Consider the following 18,817-nt stretch of genomic DNA (forward strand, 5'->3'; position numbering starts at 1 on the left):
CGCGGGGGAAACGGGGAATGATCGTGGGAAAAACGGGAGAAGATAGTGGGAAAAATGGGGAATGATCACGGGAAAAACGGGGAAAGATTGCGGGAAAACGGGGAATGATCGCGGGGGAAATGGGGAATGATCGCGGGAACAACAGGGAATGATCGCCGGGAAACGGGGAATGATCGCGGGAAAAACGGGAGAAGATAGTGGGAAAAACGGGGAATGATCACGGGAAAAACGGGGAATGATCGCGGGAAAACAAGGAATGATCACGGGAAAACGGGGAATGATCGCGGGAAAAACGGGAAAAGATCGCGGGAAAACGGGGAAAGATCGCGGGAAAACGGGGAAAGATCGCGGGAAAAACGGGAAAAGATCGCGGGAAAACGGGGAATGATCGCGGGAAAAACAGGGAAAGATCGCGGGAAAACGGGGAAAGATCGCGGGAAAAATGGGGAAAGATCCTGGGAAAAAGATCCGGGGAAAACGGGAAAAGATCGTGGGGAAAAATGGGGAAAGATCGCAGGGAAATATCCCAGGAAAAATGGGAAAAGATCCCGGGAAAAACGGGGAAAGATCGCGGGAAAAACGGGAAAAGATCGCAGGAAAAACGGGAAAAGATCATGGAAAAAACGGGGAAAGATCGCGGGAAAAACGTGGGAAGATCCCAGGAAAAATGGGAAAAGATCACGGGAACAACGGGAGAAGATCGCGGGGAAAAGCGGGGGAAAGATCCCAGGAAAAAGATCTGGGAAAAGCGGGGAAAAGATCCCGGGATAAAGCTGGAAAAGATCCCGGGAAAAAGCGGAAAAAGATCCCAGGAAAAAAGATCCAGGAGAAAGATCCTGGGGAAAAGTGGGAAAAGATCGCGGGGAAAATGGGGAAAAATATCCCAGGAAAAAAGATCGGGAATAGATCGCGGGGAAAGAGATCCAGGGAAAAATATCTTGGCAAAAAAGAGCCAGGAAAAGCGGGGGAAAAGTTCCCGGGAAAAAAAAAGATCCTGAAAAACTATCCTGAAAAAAGCTGGGGGGAAAGGATCCCGGAAAAAGCAGGGGAAAAGATCCCAGAAAAAATGGGGGAAGAGATCCCGGAAAAAGCAGGGAAAAAGATCCCCCAAAAGCAGGGAAAAAGATCCCAAAAAAAGCAGGGAAAAAGATCCTGAAAAAAGAATGGAAAAAAGATCCCAGAAAAAAAGCATGGAAAAAGATCCTGGAAAAAGCAGGGGAAAAAAATCCCAAAAAAAAGAATAGAAAAAGATCCCAGAAAAAGCTGGGAAAGAGATCCCGGGAAAAGTGGGGGAAAAAATATCCTGGAAAAAAACAGGGAAAAAAGATCCTGAAAAAAGTGGGGGGAAAGATCCCAGAAAAAATGGAGGAAAAGATCCCCAAAAAAGTGGGGGAAGAGATCCTGAAAAAGCGGGGGAAAGATCCCAAAAAAAGCAGGGGAAAAGATCCGCAAAAAAGCAGGGAAAAAGATCCCGGAAAAAGCAGGGAAAAAGATCCCGGAAAAAGCAGGGAATAAAGATCCAAAAAAACCCACATGTAAGAACTGCCCCGGGTCAGCGTGGAGGATTCCCCGTGTGAAAAATGTGTGTTAAACATGTGAAAAATGCGTGTTAAAGGTGTGAAAAATGCGTGTTAAAGGTGTGAAAAATGCGTGTTAAACGTGTGAAAAATGCATGTTAAACGTGTGGAAAAATGCATGTTAAACATGTGGAAAAATGCATGTTAAAGGTGTGAAAATGCATGTTAAACGTGTGAAAATTGCATGTTAAACGTGTGAAAAAATGCATGTTAAAGGTGTGAAAAATGCATATTTTATGATTGGCTTTTGGCAAATATTAAATTGAATACTATATGTATTTTGTTATATTGATTAGCGGTGCCGCATTAACATTTTAATAGCACGGTAAATGTGGTTTTGTGGTTAAAATGAAGCTTTAATAGTTAAAATAAAACTTTAATAGTGAAAATCGAAATTTTAATAGTGAAAATCGAAACTTTAATAGTTAAAATAGAAACTTTAATAGTGAAAATCGAAACTTTAATAGTGAAAATCGAAATTTTAATAGTTAAAATGAAGCTTTAATAGTTAAAATAGAAACTTTACTAGTGAAAATCGAAACCGTGTATGTGGGTTTGTTTTTTTTAAGGAATGAGACACTCACTGCAAGATAACACAGAGCCCCTAAATCCTAAATATTTCTATTTAAAGAATAAAAGAAGAGGAATTGATGCTTCTCTTACCAGAAATTATTTCTTCGGGCCTTGCTCAGACTCGAAGACACCGCGGGGATTAAAAGAAGCAGAAATATAGACAGAGGTTTTTGTTTTAAATGGAATTTATGCATAACCGTGAAATATGTATGAATATGCAAAATAATTATTCCTTTGCTCACAAAACATATTTTTCATGGCTTAAGTTCCTGAGAGCGTCCAGGCGTCCGTAATTCTTTGATTTGTATTGTCTTGTAATTGTCCTCACTCTAAATTTTTATTACTCTAAATTGTATTGCTATTTTTCTGACCATTTTGTCATTATGAAACTTTTAACATTTTAAAAACCGAGCGGTTGGCACTTTGAAACAAATGATTGGCTCACGGCAAATATTAAATTGAACGGTGTGCGTGTGAAAAATGCCAATCACTTGGGGGTGTTTTCTTTAAATCTTAAAAGTTTATTAGCAATAAAATGGTTATTAAAAATAGTAATAAAAATAGAGTAATAAAAATTTGGACAATGAGGATTAGGACAATTACAAGACAATAAAAAGCAAAGAATTACGGACATCCGGATATTTTTGGACACTGAGCTGCCAAAACCACGCCTTGAGAATAAAGGAATAACCCTTAAAAGCAACAGCCTGTTGCATATTCATATATTTCATGCATGATGCATAAATTATTTGCAAATTCAGAATTTTTATGGCTTTTGTCAACTTTGTACAGTACTACAAAATAGCTCTCCAACATAACACATGTGAAATTTTATTTATATTTTATATATATATAATATATATATTATATATATTATATTTATTATATATTATATATATAAAAAAATATATATTATATATATTATCTTTATTATATATATATATTATTTATTTATATACACACGTGAAAAATGTGTATTTTATGATTGGTTCTTCACAAATATTAAATTGAATGCTATATGTATTATGGAGGATTATTCTGTAATAGTGTATGAATCCTTTTGAAGCAGTGTATGTGGTTTTAGATTACAACATAATGTTATAATGGAAACTGTGAGATGTGGGATATTTTTTTAACAAGCTCAAGAAAGGGGTGAGATAATCAAGAAACTCTTTGCACAGAGATAACAGCAACGAGACACCTGTGGAAAACGCCATCACTTGGTTTTCGAATTTTTAAAAGCTTGGAGGTAGAGGAGCTCCTTTATCTCAGTTTCTTGCCCCCCTTGGTGTCTCCTGGTGTTGTTCTTTATTGCGAGAAGCTTCAGAAATTTGCATTTCCCTACGCCCTTTCTACCACGGCGGAGGTTTCTTAATTAAAAAGTTAAAATTTAACGCACGATTCTACAAGCTGAAATTTAATTGCTTAATTTACTGGGGAAGGATCTGGGACAGGTGAGGGGTCTGCACCCTCCTGACCCCCCAGCCCAAACCTGAGGACCCCCCCAGTCACTCCAGTAGCGGCACTGGGACCTTCCCAGAGCCCAGGAGGTGACACCATGGCCAGGGACACCTCCAACCTCTGGCTGCAGGAGCTGTCCCAGATCTCCTCCAGCCCAGGTGTCCCCAAAGCTGTCCCAGATCTCCTCCAGCCCAGGTGTCCCCAAAGCTGTCCCAGATCTCCTCCAGCCCAGCTGTCCCCAAAGCTGTCCCAGATCTCCTCCAGCCCAGCTGTCCCCAAAGCTGTCCCAGATCTCCTCCAGCCCAGGTGTCCCCAAAGCTGTCCCAGATCTCCTCCAGCCCAGGTGCTCGGGCTCTCAGCAGCTGGATTGGATTCTGGGGAAGCTCTTTGGGGTCAGTGACCAATGGATCCAGCTGTGGCTCTCAGCAGCTGGATTGGATTCTGGGGAAGTTGTTTGGGGTCAGTGGCCAATGGATCCAGCTGTGGCTCTCAGCAGCTGGATTGGATTCTGGGGAAGTTGTTTGGGGTCAGTGGCCAATGGATCCAGCTGTGGCTCTCAGCAGCTGGATTGGATTCTGGTGAAGTTGTTTGGGGTCAGTGACCAATGGATCCAGCTGTGGCTCTCAGCAGCTGGATTGGATTCTGGGGAAGTTGTTTGGGGTCAGTGGCCAATGGATCCAGCTGTGGCTCTCAGCAGCTGGATTGGATTCTGGGGAAGTTGTTTGGGGTCAGTGACCAATGGATCCAGCTGTGGCTCTCAGCAGCTGGATTGGATTCTGGTGAAGTTGTTTGGGGTCAGTGGCCAATGGATCCAGCTGTGGCTGGGGCTCTCAGCAGCTGGATTGGATTCTGGGGAAGTTGTTTGGGGTCAGTGGCCAATGGATCCAGCTGTGGCTGGGGCTCTCAGCACAGAGTCACGAGTTTGAGTTACTTAGGTAAGTAAGAAGTGAGTATGTAGAATAGGAAAGTATCTCTTTAAATAGTGTATTAATGCAATATGGTATAGTTTTAGTAAAGCTGTCCTTCAGCCTTCTGATCTGGAGCAGACACCATCACTTCTCCCCCGAGTCGGGGCTCGCCGCATTTTTGCGATCCTCGCCCCCTGCCCAGTGCCCCCCGTGCCCTGCCCGTCTGCAGCACCCGGAGCCCGTCAGCCCCAGCGGTGGCTGCCCTGGACACCACGCAGACGCAGAGCAGTCCAAAGCAACTCGTTTATTAGCAAAGCCTGCAGGGGATGGGGCTGGAGCAGCCCCTCAGCAGCTCTCCTGAGGGCTGGGCCCTCGCTGTGCCCGGGGGCTGCGGCAGCGGCGCAGCAGAAACCCCCACAGCTCCCTGGGCAGAGCCGGCCGTGCCACCTTCTCCAGAGCCGGCCGTGCCACCTTCTCCAGAGCCGGCCGTGCCACCTTCTCCAGAGCTGGCCAGTGCCACCTTCTCCAGAGCCGGCCCGGTGCCACCTTCTCCAGAGCCGGCCGTGCCACCTTCTCCAGAGCTGGCCAGTGCCACCTTCTCCAGAGCCGGCCCGGTGCCACCTTCTCCAGAGCACGGCCCCGGTGCCACCTTCTCCAGAGCCGGCCCGGTGCCACCTTCTCCAGAGCCAGCCGTGCCACCTTCTCCAGAGCACGGCCTGTGCCACCTTCTCCAGAGCCGGCCAGTGCCACCTTCTCCAGAGCACGGTCCCGGTGCCACCTTCTCCAGAGCACGGCCCGTGCCACCTTCTCCAGAGCCGGCCAGTGCCACCTTCTCCAGAGCATGGCCCCGGTGCCACCTTCTCCAGAGCCGGCCAGTGCCACCTTCTCCAGAGCATGGCCCCGGTGCCACCTTCTCCAGAGCCGGCCAGTGCCACCTTCTCCAGAGCACGGCCCTGGTGCCACCTTCTCCAGAGCACGGCCCTGGTGCCACCTTCTCCAGAGCCGGCCCGGTGCCACCTTCTCCAGAGCACAGCCCCGGTGCCACCTTCTCCAGAGCCGGCCGGTGCCACCTTCTCCAGAGCCGGCTCCGGTGCCACCTTCTCCAGAGCCGGCCGTGCCACCTTCTCCAGAGCCAGCCGGTGCCACCTTCTCCAGAGCACGGCCCCAGTGCCACCTTCTCCAGAGCCGGCAGTGCCACCTTCTCCAGAGCCAGCCGGTGCCACCTTCTCCAGAGCCAGCCGGTGCCACCTTCTCCAGAGCACGGCCCCAGTGCCACCTTCTCCAGAGCCGGCAGTGCCACCTTCTCCAGAGCCAGCCGGTGCCACCTTCTCCAGAGCCAGCTGGTGCCACCTTCTCCAGAGCACAGCCCCGGTGCCACCTTCTCCAGAGCCGGCTGGTCCCACCTTCTCCAGAGCCGGCCGTGCCACCTTCTCCAGAGCCGGCCCGGTGCCACCTTCTCCAGAGCACAGCCCCGGTGCCACCTTCTCCAGAGCCGGCCCGGTGCCACCTTCTCCAGAGCCCAGCCCCGGTGCCACCTTCTCCAGAGCCGGCCCGGTGCCACCTTCTCCAGAGCACGGCCCTGGTGCCACCTTCTCCAGAGCCGGCCATGCCACCTTCTCCAGAGCCGGCCCCGGTGCCACCTTCTCCAGAGCCGGCCAGTGCCACCTTCTCCAGAGCCGGCCTGTGCCACCTTCTCCAGAGCCGGCCGGTGCCACCTTCTCCAGAGCCGGCCTGTGCCACCTTCTCCAGAGCTGGCTGGTGCCACCTTCTCCAGAGCCGGCCGTGCCACCTTCTCCAGAGCCGGCCTGTGCCACCTTCTCCAGAGCCGGCCAGTGCCACCTTCTCCAGAGCACGGCCAGTGCCACCTTCTCCAGAGCCGGCCATGCCACCTTCTCCAGAGCACGGCCCTGGTGCCACCTTCTCCAGAGCTGGCCAGTGTCATCTTCTCCAGAGCACAGCCCCGGTGCCACCTTCTCCAGAGCACGGCCGGTGCCACCTTCTCCAGAGCCGGCCGGTGCCACCTTCTCCAGAGCCGGCCAGTGCCACCTTCTCCAGAGCCAGCAGGTGCCACCTTCTCCAGAGCACGGCCCCGGTGCCACCTTCTCCAGAGCACAGCCAGTGCCACCTTCTCCAGAGCCGGCCTGTGCCACCTTCTCCAGAGCCGGCCCCGGTGCCACCTTCTCCAGAGCCAGCCGGTGCCACCTTCTCCAGAGCCGGCCGTGCCACCTTCTCCAGAGCACGGCCCGTGCCACCTTCTCCAGAGCCGGCCGTGCCACCTTCTCCAGAGCCGGCCTGTGCCACCTTCTCCAGAGCCGGCCGGTGCCACCTTCTCCAGAGCCGGCAGTGCCACCTTCTCCAGAGCCGGCCGTGCCACCTTCTCCAGAGCATGGCCCCGGTGCCACCTTCTCCAGAGCCGGCCAGTGCCACCTTCTCCAGAGCCGGCAGTGCCACCTTCTCCAGAGCCGGCCAGTGCCACCTTCTCCAGAGCACGGCCCCGGTGCCACCTTCTCCAGAGCACGGCCCCGGTGCCACCTTCTCCAGAGCCGGCCGTGCCACCTTCTCCAGAGCCGGCAGTGCCACCTTCTCCAGAGCCGGCCGTGCCACCTTCTCCAGAGCATGGCCCCGGTGCCACCTTCTCCAGAGCCGGCCAGTGCCACCTTCTCCAGAGCCGGCAGTGCCACCTTCTCCAGAGCCGGCCAGTGCCACCTTCTCCAGAGCACGGCCCCGGTGCCACCTTCTCCAGAGCACGGCCCCGGTGCCACCTTCTCCAGAGCCGGCCGTGCCACCTTCTCCAGAGCCGGCCTCGGTGCCACCTTCTCCAGAGCTGGCTGGTGCCACCTTCTCCAGAGCCGGCAGTGCCACCTTCTCCAGAGCACGGCCCCGGTGCCACCTTCTCCAGAGCTGGCTGGTGCCACCTTCTCCAGAGCACGGCCCCGGTGCCACCTTCTCCAGAGCCGGCCGTGCCACCTTCTCCAGAGCCGGCCGTGCCACCTTCTCCAGAGCCGGCTGGTGCCACCTTCTCCAGAGCCGGCTGGTGCCACCTTCTCCAGAGCCGGCCGTGCCACCTTCGCCAGAGCTGCCTCTGGGGGTCTGTCCCCTCTTGTCTCAAGCAGCTGATCCAAGGGGTGCTCTGGGTGCTGCCTTCGCCCCGTCCCTGGCCCCTGGGCTCAGCTTGGCCACGAGGCCCATCGCCCCAAGGAGGGGGTTTGGTTTGGCTCTGGGGCAAAGCTGAGGGAAATGTTCAGAGCGAACAGGCAAGAGGAGTCCGGCTTTCCCATAAAGCCAGGGAGCTGCTGACTGATGGGTGAAGTAACGCGCCTTATTTCATCAGATTTGGGAAAAATTCGATGCCACTGTCTTCACCGGGCTTGAGAGCGTTGTGACTGCATTTTGTGGAGAGCCTGGTACAAAGTTCTCCTAAGCTGCAAAGCTGCTGTTATTCTTCCACCCCGGGGATGTGGCCTAGCGCTTCTCCAGCTCGGACAGCGCTTTCTGCTTGGTGATTCTCCGCCACGCCGCAGGGATTTCTCCTTTGCCCCGAAATTTCCCATTGAGCCGATCTTCCAGCTGTGTCCTGAAACGAGACACAAACCATTTCCAGTACGCCTGCATGGATGGGTCAGGAAGGATGTTCCAAGTGGAACGAGGAGGTCCAGCATCTCGGTATGTCTTGTAGGGGATGCTTTGGTCACCACCAACTCTGAATTCAAGGTCACTTGCAACAAGGCTGGAGCAAATGTCAATGATCATTTCAGGTGACTCATGCTCGTTGTCAGGTTCACATGTACACCATTTGAATCCTATCACACCTTGTGGGCGATGGAAGAGCGCCTGATGATCTCCATCGTGATGCCGCATGGCGTTTGTGCAGACAGCCCCACATAAGGGACACTGTGCCCAGCATCCCGAAAAATGCTCCGCCAGGATGGTGTGAGGCTGCCTCGAAAACGAGCGCAGGTCAGCCCCAGCGAGTTCTTCCCCGAGCCTGTCCCTCAGGTCTTCCAGAGCTTCTGCCATGGCGCTGCTCAGGAACTCAATGTCTGTGACCTCCTGGTGCTCGATGCCCTTCAGCTCACTTCTGGGCAAGTTCACCACCTCTGACAGTTCCCTGCAAAATTCATCCAGCCAGAGAGAGACTTTGTCTTCTCTGTCTTTTCTGTCTTTGACAACCCGGGTTGATAAAGCAACGGCTGACAGGATGTTTTGATAGAGAAGATCAAGGGAGGAATCTAAAAACCTCCTCAGCCTCCTACTGCCATCCAAACAGTGCCTCCAAACTCGTGTCTTAATGTACCACTCACAAAACTCTTTTGGAAAGCTAAGGTACTGCATGAAATACTCAAAATTTTCCTGTTCTGCCAGGTATCTCAGGATGCAAACTTCCAGATTGGCTCTGCTGCCCTGGAAATCTGGGAATTTGCCCTGCATGTCCTCAGCGATGTCTTTAGCTGCCCTCTCATAGACCGCCTGGCGAAGAGCTGGTTCAATCTTGTCACAAAGGAAAACAGCAAAAGTTGTGACAGAAGTGGCTCCTTGGCAGGAAATCTGGAAACACTTTAGGAAGTCTTCTCTCCTGCTGCTCAGGTACACAACTGGGTCATTTGCCTTTTGGAACGCTTCGTGCATGGCTTTAAACCTTTCTGCTGCCATTGCGCACAGATACAGAGACAAATCCATGCTGTACTCTCTGGTAAAAGTACATTTTGCATTGCTGGAGACAGAGTCCACACCTTTCTGCACTTCATTGAGTATTTCATGAATAAAATTTCTGCTGTAATCACATTTCTCCTCTTCCTTCTTAGCAATGTTTGTCTTCACATACACTATAGTGTTGACTGAGATCTGCTCAAAGTTGATCACATCCGCATCAGAAATGCTCCTGGAATCTGAGAAAAGGCCAAAATACGTTTTCTTCATTATGTGTTTCTCTGGATCAAAAGAAAACCCTCTGCCTCTGGGAAATGACCTGATCCGTGCATGGAAACCTGGCTCCTTAAAGTGCTCTAGAAGGACATCTTTGATTTCTGCATTGATATCCACCCGTTCTGGAGGACGAGAAGATCGGGGGACTTTGGCAATCCACTTGTTCCAGACCAGAGCAAAGTTGCGCTCCAGCTCTCTCTCACTGAGGCTCTTCCCTTTAAGACTCACAGCCCGCTCCCGACTCCTTCTCAGGAGCTCATCTTTATATTCCAACTTCCTCGCATCCAGTTTCTTCTGCTCCTTCAGTAGCTCAATAAGATTCTCACATTTCTTTTTTGTTTCATGAAGAAGAGCCTCTTTTAGTTCTTTCAGCTTCAGCTCTGTGCCTGATTTCCACTGGACCAGTGTCTCGTGGTCTTTGTCTTCCCTGAAATACTTGTCCACTTCTTTCTCAAGGGCGTCGCTCGTCTCTTGCACCAGCCCTTCAAGGTGCTCTCTGGTGACATTCTGCCAGTCCCCATTCCGAATTCTGTTGTCCAGTCTCATCTGTACGTCTAAGATGTGACTCCTCAGCCTCCAGGTCCACTGACTAAAGGCACTTTCCAGTTTCCTGTACGCAGCAATCTCCAGGGAATTCTTGAAGCTGAAAACAAAGTTTTCGTTCAGCAAAGCATTCCAGAGGTCACCAATACGATCTTTCAGGCTCGAGAGCCTCAAAATGCTGCGCTGCGGCTCCTTCTTGGCAGCCTGGAGGATTTTGCTCTTTAGTTGCTGGACGTTCTGGCTGTAGGTGGGGTTGGGTGGTGCCATTGGGGAGTTTCCTACCCACGGGTGAGCAAGGTAGTGAATGTGGGTGTTCACATCAAAGCCAATGACATCGCTGAAGGAGGAGACGTCACAGAATTCCTGCTGAGCAGCTACCACAGTCATTTCATCCAGCTTTTCCTGCAAGCGCCGTTGTCCTTCCCTGTTCTGCTCCTTGGCAGTGGCCTCTCCCGCGTTTTGATGGACAAAGAGGCAGCTTGGGGAAAGATTGACTTTCTTCACCCTCAGGAAAGCCTGCACAGCGATCTGGAGAACATCTTGCGTTTCTGACGGATTTTCTCCAAAGATATTGATCACAGTCAAGTTGCCAACACCAATGACAAAGGTGGCCAGCTCGTTGTCATGGTTCAGGGACTGTTTATCGGCCGTCTCGATGGCACGAAGCCCCTCTGTGTCAAGCACCAGCACAAAATCGAAGCCCAGGTCGTGCTGCAGCGGCTCGCTCACCGGGATGAGCTGCATGAAGGCTCCGCGGGTGCAGCGCCCTGCGCTGGCGTTGAACTGCAGACCAAACGTGGCGTTCAGCAGCGTGGACTTGCCTGTGCTCTGCATGCCGAGCACGGAGAGCACAAACACTCGTTTGTCCCCCAGCCTCTCAATTAAGCTGTCAAAGATTGCGCCCACCCAGCGCAAGGGCAGGTAAGAAGCGTCCCCATCCATCAGCTCCACGGGATACCCTGAAACCATCAGCTCTGCTGCAATTTCTGGCAGTTTGACAAAACTCTTGTTCTCTAAGTTTATAAATTCCAGAGCCTCATAAATCTGCCCTACCTCTCTCAGAAGGTGCTCCAGACCAATGGATGAACTGTGGATTTCATCAGAGAGGGCATCCAAGCGACTCAGCAACTCATCATTGCCACCGGGATTTTTCTTGCTTTTCTTTCCTGCCAGGTTTCCAGACCATAACTTGTGATAGTCTCGCCTCAGTTTTTCAAAGCGACCACAAGACAGCTCGTGCATAAAGACCTTCATCCACTGCAGGAAGTATTTCTTGGTATCTGCTGGCTGGGCCTGGAGAAAGCCAAGGAATGATTTCATCAGAGGGTTGAGGGGGAAAGCTCGCTCAAGTTGCTTTCTTCTTATTGCTTCCTTATAATTTTCAATTTGGCTGCGATGATGCTCAATGCTTCTGTTGCCCTTCTCCTGCAGGCGAGTGAGCTCTTTGTCCTTCTGGCACCACTGGTGCCACAGTTTTCCTTGGAGCGGCAGCAGCCGGGATTTGATCTCAGACATCTTCTCTTTCTCCAGAAGCTCCACCAGCTCCTTTGCCTTTGCTTTGGCTGTCACACATGCGGGTTGATCTGCATCCACTACAAATCCGTGCTGGCGAGCTTTGTCCACGCAGGCCTCCAGGCTGAAACAGGGATGAGACCTTCCCAGGAGATTCCCAATTGTCTTGGTCAGCTGCTCCATCAGTTCTGCTTTGTTTCTGTTCTTGATCCCTATCGTTATGGTTCTACTGGCTTGTCCAGCTGCGACGTTCTCTTTTTCTGTGAGAAGACAAACCGAAGGCCTTTGTGACTGCCACAGGCCCTGCAGAATCTCTCTCCCCCTGTCGTCCATGTGCTCCCGATCGGACACGAGCACCACGCTGACAGCAGATACCTCCTGCAGGAAGTGCAGCTGTGCTCCGTGGTCCCTGGCGTCTCCACGCAGGTTGCAGAAAGCCACGCAGCACCCAAAGGTGTCATCGGGGCTTCCGCGGGGGCAGTACCAGGCGATCTCCACCAGCCCTTCCACCAGCAAACGCTCTCGGGTGCTGCCTTTGCAGTGGCGGTGGAAGAAGGTGTCGTGTTTGTGTTTGCTCAGCAGAGCGTTCAGGAGCTGGGACTTGGAGGAGGAGGCTGAGCTGCCAATGCGGATGAAGGACACGATGGGTGTCTGTGCCTGAAAGATGAGTTCGTTGCTGTAACTCTTTCTTTGGACCTGCTTTCTCGACTTCTTCACCTCCTCCCAGCTCCTTTGGATTTGGCTGAGGGCGTAGAGCGGGAACTCGATGCGTGAAGTGCCGGGGTTGGGCACCAGCAGAGGCAGCGCCAGCTGGCAGAACGCCATCCTGCTGGCAAGGGTCTGTCTCAGGAAGTCATCAGCACAATGGAAAACGGCCATCTGCAGGTCCACGGGGTGCACGTGGCCCTCCCTGCCCTCATGTGCAGGGGCTGCTTCCATCAGCCGATCAAGGAAGTTTCCAAAGGAGTCTGACTGTTGGCTCGCTTGCCCTCCGGTTGGTGGCACGGGCGCAAGGCCTGGGCTGCTCTCATCCCAGCAGGTCAGGTACCTCACCTGGTAATCCGCAGTTAACAGCTTTTGCAAGAAGTACAACGGCAGTTCCTTGTCCTGGCTGGGCTGGCTGTCCTGCAGAGAGGTGCTGCAGATGGTGCAGAAATCTCCCATTCCCATTTTCCTTGGATAGTGACTTTCCAGTCCAAGGCGCTTGAGCAACTGGAGGAACTCCTGGTTTGCAGTGGCTTCACTTTCTTTGGATTCGCTGCTGTCTGCCTTGCATTGGGACTGACGGGGGGCCTCAGGTGTACAAAAAGTGTCTTCCTCGTCTCTGAGTATGTTCTGCATCCTCTGTTCATGCCATTTGTCATCCAAGCACCCACCGATCAAGGAGTGCAAGTCCCGTTCCACCTTCTCCCAGTCTTCATCTCCTCTGTTCTCCCTCCTGCCTGCTGACAGCTCCTGCTGCTCCAGCTGCTTCTGGATGCTCTCCAGCCTATCCACCAGGGGCTCCTCTGGTGCTGGCCAGAACTCTTTGGGAATCTCCGTGGCTTGCCACAGAGTCTCTGCTCTCTCCCTCAGAGCATCCTGGCTGTGGCTGCGGCTCCTGAGCATTTCTGTCAGATCATTCCGGGTTTGTTTGGCCACTTCTTGAGTTTTCTTTGTCTTCTCCAAGTACTCCTTCTGCCCCTCTGTAGTGGCTGTTCCGTCATCTCTTATTTTCAGAACTTTCTGGAGTGCCTCTTTCTCCCGGGGGTGCCGTACGTGACGCTCCAGCCTGAGGTAGCCCTCATATCCCAGATGTTGCAGGGCTCCTCTGCTCTTGATTCCCAGGATCTGTGAAGCTTTGGGCAGCCAGTATCCAGCATCCAGCCCTTCCTTCTGGAACGCCTCTGCCAGGAGCTGCGCCTCTGCATCCCCCTCCTGTGCATCCTCCGGCGAAGCCATGGCTGTGGAGGAAGAGCAGAGATGGTCCCTAAGGTGCTGTCAGAGCACCTGGAGAGGCTCTGCAGCAGCTGAGCCCTGGGGATTGCTCCCACCCGGCTGCTGGAGCCAGGCCTGCGATGGCACAAGAGCCAGGGTCTCCTTCCCAGCACCCTGGATGTGCCTGTGGCTTTCCTGTCTGCAGGATCAGCCCTGAGGGTGAGTGCGTGTCCCAGAGACAGCACAGACACACGGACAAACACACGGACATACAAAGAGACATGCACAGCCCGCACAGACCCACTCAACCACACCACGCGCCCTGGACAAGCTGCTGCCTTCACATCACCCACATCCTCCCGGCAGAACTCCTCGATCCACAGGTGCAGACAGCCGGGGACGTTCCTGGCTCCCCGGAGCACTGGCACAGCCCCTCTGCCCACCCAACAGCCTGCCTGCATCCTGCACCCTCTGGGCCACCCCAGTGCAGGGGAATCCCACCTTGTCCCTGCCCACAGCTGCTCCTGGGCCATCCTGGTGGCCCTTCAGGAGGGACTGGAGGTGCTGGGAGGCAGCTCAGAGAGGTGCCCTCTGTGACCTGCTGCTCCTCAGCACAGAGGGCTGTTGGAGAATGGTTGCAGGAGAGGGGTCATGGATCAATGGAACAGTTATCCATTGATACCTCTGCCTAAGACCCCGGAATCAGAACCGGCCTGAGAACAGAGCTTGGGAAACAGGCTCTGTGTCTAGGCCTGGGAAACGGAGCAAGGTGGGAATGAGAGAATAAGGATGAGCACATCCTTGGAGATATGCTTGTACAAGAATAGGCTGTGTGACAAGATGTGCCCAGAGAAGATGGGATGTACCACGACGACGTGACTAGAGATGAGAAACTTGGCTTAAGGAACCTGGCTATGGTTGTAAATGCACGTAGGCTAAACAGGACAAAGACCTTTGTGAAACCAATGAGAGCTGCTGCTGACTTTGCTTGTAGCAAACCCTATATAAACCGACAGGATTTTTGAACAAATGAAGCTTGCTTATCAATCACACTGATTGTGCTTGTCTTCCCTCCGCCTGCGGCTTCAGAGCGTCTCGTCAGGCGGTGCCCGTTGGAGGCAGTCTTGGCTTCGGCCACCACGGAGCCACCGAGTTCAAAATCTCTGCTGACAGCAGGAAAAGTGCCTGCAAACCTTCAGCTGGGCACCTGCCCTTAAACCTTTGGGGCTGTGGCTCTGTCACACAACTCCGAGAATTGCCCCAGTCTCGGTTCACTTGGGTGCTGGAGAGATTTACTCCTTGCAAACAACCTTCAGAGCATTCAGCCGCTGTCCCAGCAAGGCCACAACACTGCCACCAGCCCAGGAATGGATCCCAGGGGCTTGTGCTGGGCTCCTGCACCCTTCCGGAGCTTTCAGGGGCAGCTTTCCCTCAGAATCCCTGCAGAATTGGGCCATGTGTGCAAGGGCTGCAGGCTCTGACTCCCTCACCCACCTCACAGCAGATCTCCCGCTGCTCCCAGCCTCGGCTCCTCAGCTCAGGGGACCCAGCACAGCAGCAGCGGATGAAAAATCAAACCCCCACAATTCCAATAAACATTTGTATGGAACGGTATGTTTACTTTTACTGCACTGGGCCCATGTGGGGACTCATTGCCCTTCAATGGGCATGTGCACCCCTGAGAACTCCCGATCCTTTTTTATTACCCTAATTTCCATATGCATAGAATTTTGTAACAGGTTCATGCATATTCATTCTGTTGATTTCGCATTACATTTGCACATGGTTACACTTATACTCAGTTTTTGCCAGAAAGTACAGAAAGAACTCCTGGGTCACTCTGCCCTGTCTCTTTCAAGGTCCAGGAGTCTTTCTTATCTCTTATCTTTTAGTGTGGAAATTTGCATTCTTTCTCCTTAGCTGGGTCAGTTTTGCTAGTGCTGCAGTTACCAGACTAAACAGCACATTTCACTTATGCTACTAAGCTCAAAGTGGCACACCTCACCTAAATCCAAATGGATTTATACCCTGTTAAATTTTCACTCTGTCTCACCTGGGGCACCCAGGCAGGGTGTGGAGAAGGAGATGGGAACCCCTCAGGAACTCAGGTGTGGAGCACCAGGAAGGAAAGGCTCAAAATCCTAAAGGAGAAGAGCACACAGTCAGGAGAAAGCGACCCATGGGCACAGAGGATTCATTCCAGGAGCACTGGAGGCCAACCCTTCATCTCCACTGAGGATTGCCCAGGCAGCAAAGACTCCTCAGGGCTCTCCTGGGGAGGTGACCGGAGCAGGGTTTCACCTGGGACCTGCATCCAAGTTCCGTTCTGGGAAATACAAAGCTGTGCTCCGTGTCAGGCAAATAAAGGCAACCTGTGCGGTCGTGGCTGTGAAATGTGTGGAACGCGGCCATGGGACAGTGTTGGATTGTGGTTTTGTATTTCTGTAATGGTTCTGTAGTCGTTTGCCCCTTCAGCTCCCATTGCTCCACCCCGAGTTTTCCCACCTTTCCCTCAATGCCGATCTCCCTGGAAACGCTTCGTCACTCCCCTCTCCCCTCCCTGCCACCTGGTCCATCACTCGGCTCCGCATCCCACCCTTCCAGAACCTTCCACCACGGGCATCGAGGGATTGGCCGAGGGCCAGGGATCCCTCCCGTCAACTTCCCCACTGGTTCATGTGTCTGTCTATCCTTCCACCTTCCACTCGCCCAGATCCCTCCACTGGTTAGTGGGAGTCCCTCCCGTTACCGCCCCGGTATTTAAGATGGGCGAGAGCCTCGAGGGCCTCTCAGCTGCTGGATACTCTGGAGTTTGGTGCTCCTCAGAGCATGGATTAAACCTGAGACTTTCCCCAGCCTTGAGTCGACTCCTGTGTCGCCTCCTCGGACGTCGCCTCTCCTCCGCACAAGGCAGATGAAACGGAGTGAAATTTAACAAAGTAGAAAATCCACCTGGATTTAGGTAAAGCGTACTGCGTAGTAGCTTGCTAACGTGAGTAAAATATGCTATTTAATCTATTAACTCTGCTGTGCTTGTAAAACTGCCCCAGGCAAAGAGAAAAAAATGCAATCTCCAGGGTGAAGAGATGCGAGGGGCCTCTTGAACTCTGAAACTAAAAAAAGAAGTCTACAAAAATAGACAAAAAGATTAAAGAGTTCTCTGTACAAAAAGCCAACTGTAAATTGTAACTCAAATTCAACAAAATAAATATACATGAACCTATTGTGAGATTCTATGTATATGTAGATTAGTACAGGATAATAAAAAAGATCAAGAATCCCCTAAAATGTACGCACGCCCTTTAAAGAAGAATCCCTGCTGCGAAGAAAATCCCGATGTGCGTCCAGCGCAGAATAAAAATAAAAAATATGTTAAACTGTAGCTTTAGAACGTATAAGTCTTAAACTGTTTTGTAATAAGAGCTTTTGAATTATAACTTTAGAATGTTGCTGAGTACTACGGATTTTTAAGCTGTAGCTTTAAAATGCATAAAGGATTTAAACATAAAGGGAAGTGACGCCATCCCAAGCTCCTGGAAAAAGAAGATGGACATCAAGGTTGCAGATTGATGATTTTGAAAAGCAAAGCTGGACATCACTACCATAGATTAATGATCCCAGAAAATAGAAGTTGGACCCCAGCATCTAAACACACATCCTGGGATATCCACAACAGGGCATAGAAATTGGAAAGGAACCAAACATCCCCATCATACATTTACGATCCTGAAGGATAGAATTGTGATGATAAAGGTGGAAATGGAAACTGTGGAAAGCTCACGTAGAAACTGGGAAAAGATTATGAATATACATGAGTATGATCAATAAATACCAGCAAGCCCAACAATCAGTGTGCAGTCAGAGGGGGAAATCCCCACCACTGCACCCAGCGCTGTCTTTGCTCATAGGTCACCATATTAATTAATAAATTAAATTGCTGCTCGATATATTGGCTGAGTGAAGCGCCTCATTTCCAACACTTCCTTCCAGAAGGAAGCTGGACACGCTGCAGAGGTGGGACAGGACCAAGCCCATGGAGGTCAGCAGGGCCAAGTGCAGGTTCTGCCCCGGGGTCGGGCAGCTCCAGGCACAGACAGGAGCTGGGAGGAGAAGGGATTGAGAGCAGCCCTGAGGAGAAGGACTCGGGGTGCTGGGGCTGAGGCTGCCAGGGAGCAGCTGTGCCCTGGGGCAGCAGCCAGGCGTGGAGGGGCAGGGGCAGGGGAGCAGCGCTGGCAGAGGGGCGGAGGGCCCTGTCCCACCCTGCCCACAGCACTCAGCTGCTGCCGGGGAGCCCAGGGCCCAGGAGAGGGGGAGAAGCAGCGCTGGGCTTGGATCCCAGCGGGCACTGACCCCCCAGTCCCACCAGCAGGATGGGGACAGGAGGGGACGCAGAGACAGGACAAGCCCTGCTGGAGCCAAGGGCGGTTCAGCAGCGGAGGAAAGCTGGGCGTGCTGGCAGAGCACGGGGGATTTCGGACACCGATTGTTCTCCTCGGGCACAGCTCCAGCTGCGCCCTGGGCAGCGGAGCCTCGGTGCAGGGCGGCTGCTCAGGGAGGGAAGCGCTGCCTCAGGGTTCACTGGAGCCACTTGTCCTGTCGCTTTTCCCTCCCAAATTCCGTCCCGCTGCAGCGCTGCCAGCACCGGTTCGGTCTCGGGAGCCAGAGGCTGCCCTGGACAACTTTAACTCAGCCCAGCCGCACCCTGAGCCTGGCCTGGCACCCCTGGCAGTCGCTGCACGGCTTCCCGTGGCTGCAGGAGGGGGGAAAAGCCGCAGGGACGGTGCCAGCGCCCGCAGAGAGGCGCCGAGCACATCCAGGGCACAGCTCGGGATCCAGCCCCTCCTGGGAAGCGAACGAGCGAAGCAGCACGGCTGGCAGCAGGACGTGCCACCTGCACCCCATTTCATGGGAACAGCCCCCCGAGGGCGTTTTCCGCAGCCCCGCCGCAGGGAGAGGGCTCCGGGAGCGCCGCTGCCTCGGTGCGGCGGTCCCGGGGCCCGGAGCGCTCGGGCTGGTGGCGCTGGGACCGTGCGAGGGGAGAAGCCCACCCTCCCTGCGAGGGGAGCGAGGGCTGGGAACCCTGGGCACGGAGCGGGAGGTGCCGTGCCTGCCCCCGGTCACGGCGGAGCTGCCCGGCTCCCCCGGGAGGGGCGCGGGGCCGGAGCCGCCCCCAGCATCAGCCCCAGCGCTCCTGCCCTTAGGGGAGTGCCGGCACCCGCTGCCACCGCTCCGAGCCCGCCCGGCCCAGCTCAGCCCCCGCAGCTCCCCCGAGCTCCCCCATCTCCCCGGCCGGCCGAAGCTCGGGGAACAGGAGGCAGGAGAGAGGCAAGAGCCGCTCCCGGCTGCTCCCATCCCATCCCATCCCATCCCATCCCATCCCATCCCATCCCATCCCATCCCATC

At 53.3% G+C, this 18,817-nt stretch overlaps 1 protein-coding gene across 1 annotated transcript; it reads right to left on the reverse strand.

Moving 5' to 3' along the window:
* Positions 1 to 7,981: 7,981 nt before the first annotated feature.
* LOC110478446 (interferon-induced very large GTPase 1) lies at positions 7,982 to 13,438 on the reverse strand. The gene has a single exon (XM_021545088.3). It carries the CDS (start codon positions 13,436 to 13,438, stop codon positions 7,982 to 7,984), a length of 5,457 nt encoding a protein of 1,818 aa, XP_021400763.2.
* Between the last annotated feature and the right edge of the window lie 5,379 nt (positions 13,439 to 18,817).

Source organism: Lonchura striata, chromosome 3 (assembly GCF_046129695.1).
Source record: "Lonchura striata isolate bLonStr1 chromosome 3, bLonStr1.mat, whole genome shotgun sequence".
NCBI lineage: Eukaryota > Metazoa > Chordata > Aves > Passeriformes > Estrildidae > Lonchura > Lonchura striata.

Coding starts and splice junctions, on each gene's coding strand:
- LOC110478446 (XM_021545088.3), bottom strand. CDS start 13,438: ATGGCTTCGCCGGAGGATGCACAGGAGGGGGATGCAGAGGCGCAGCTC.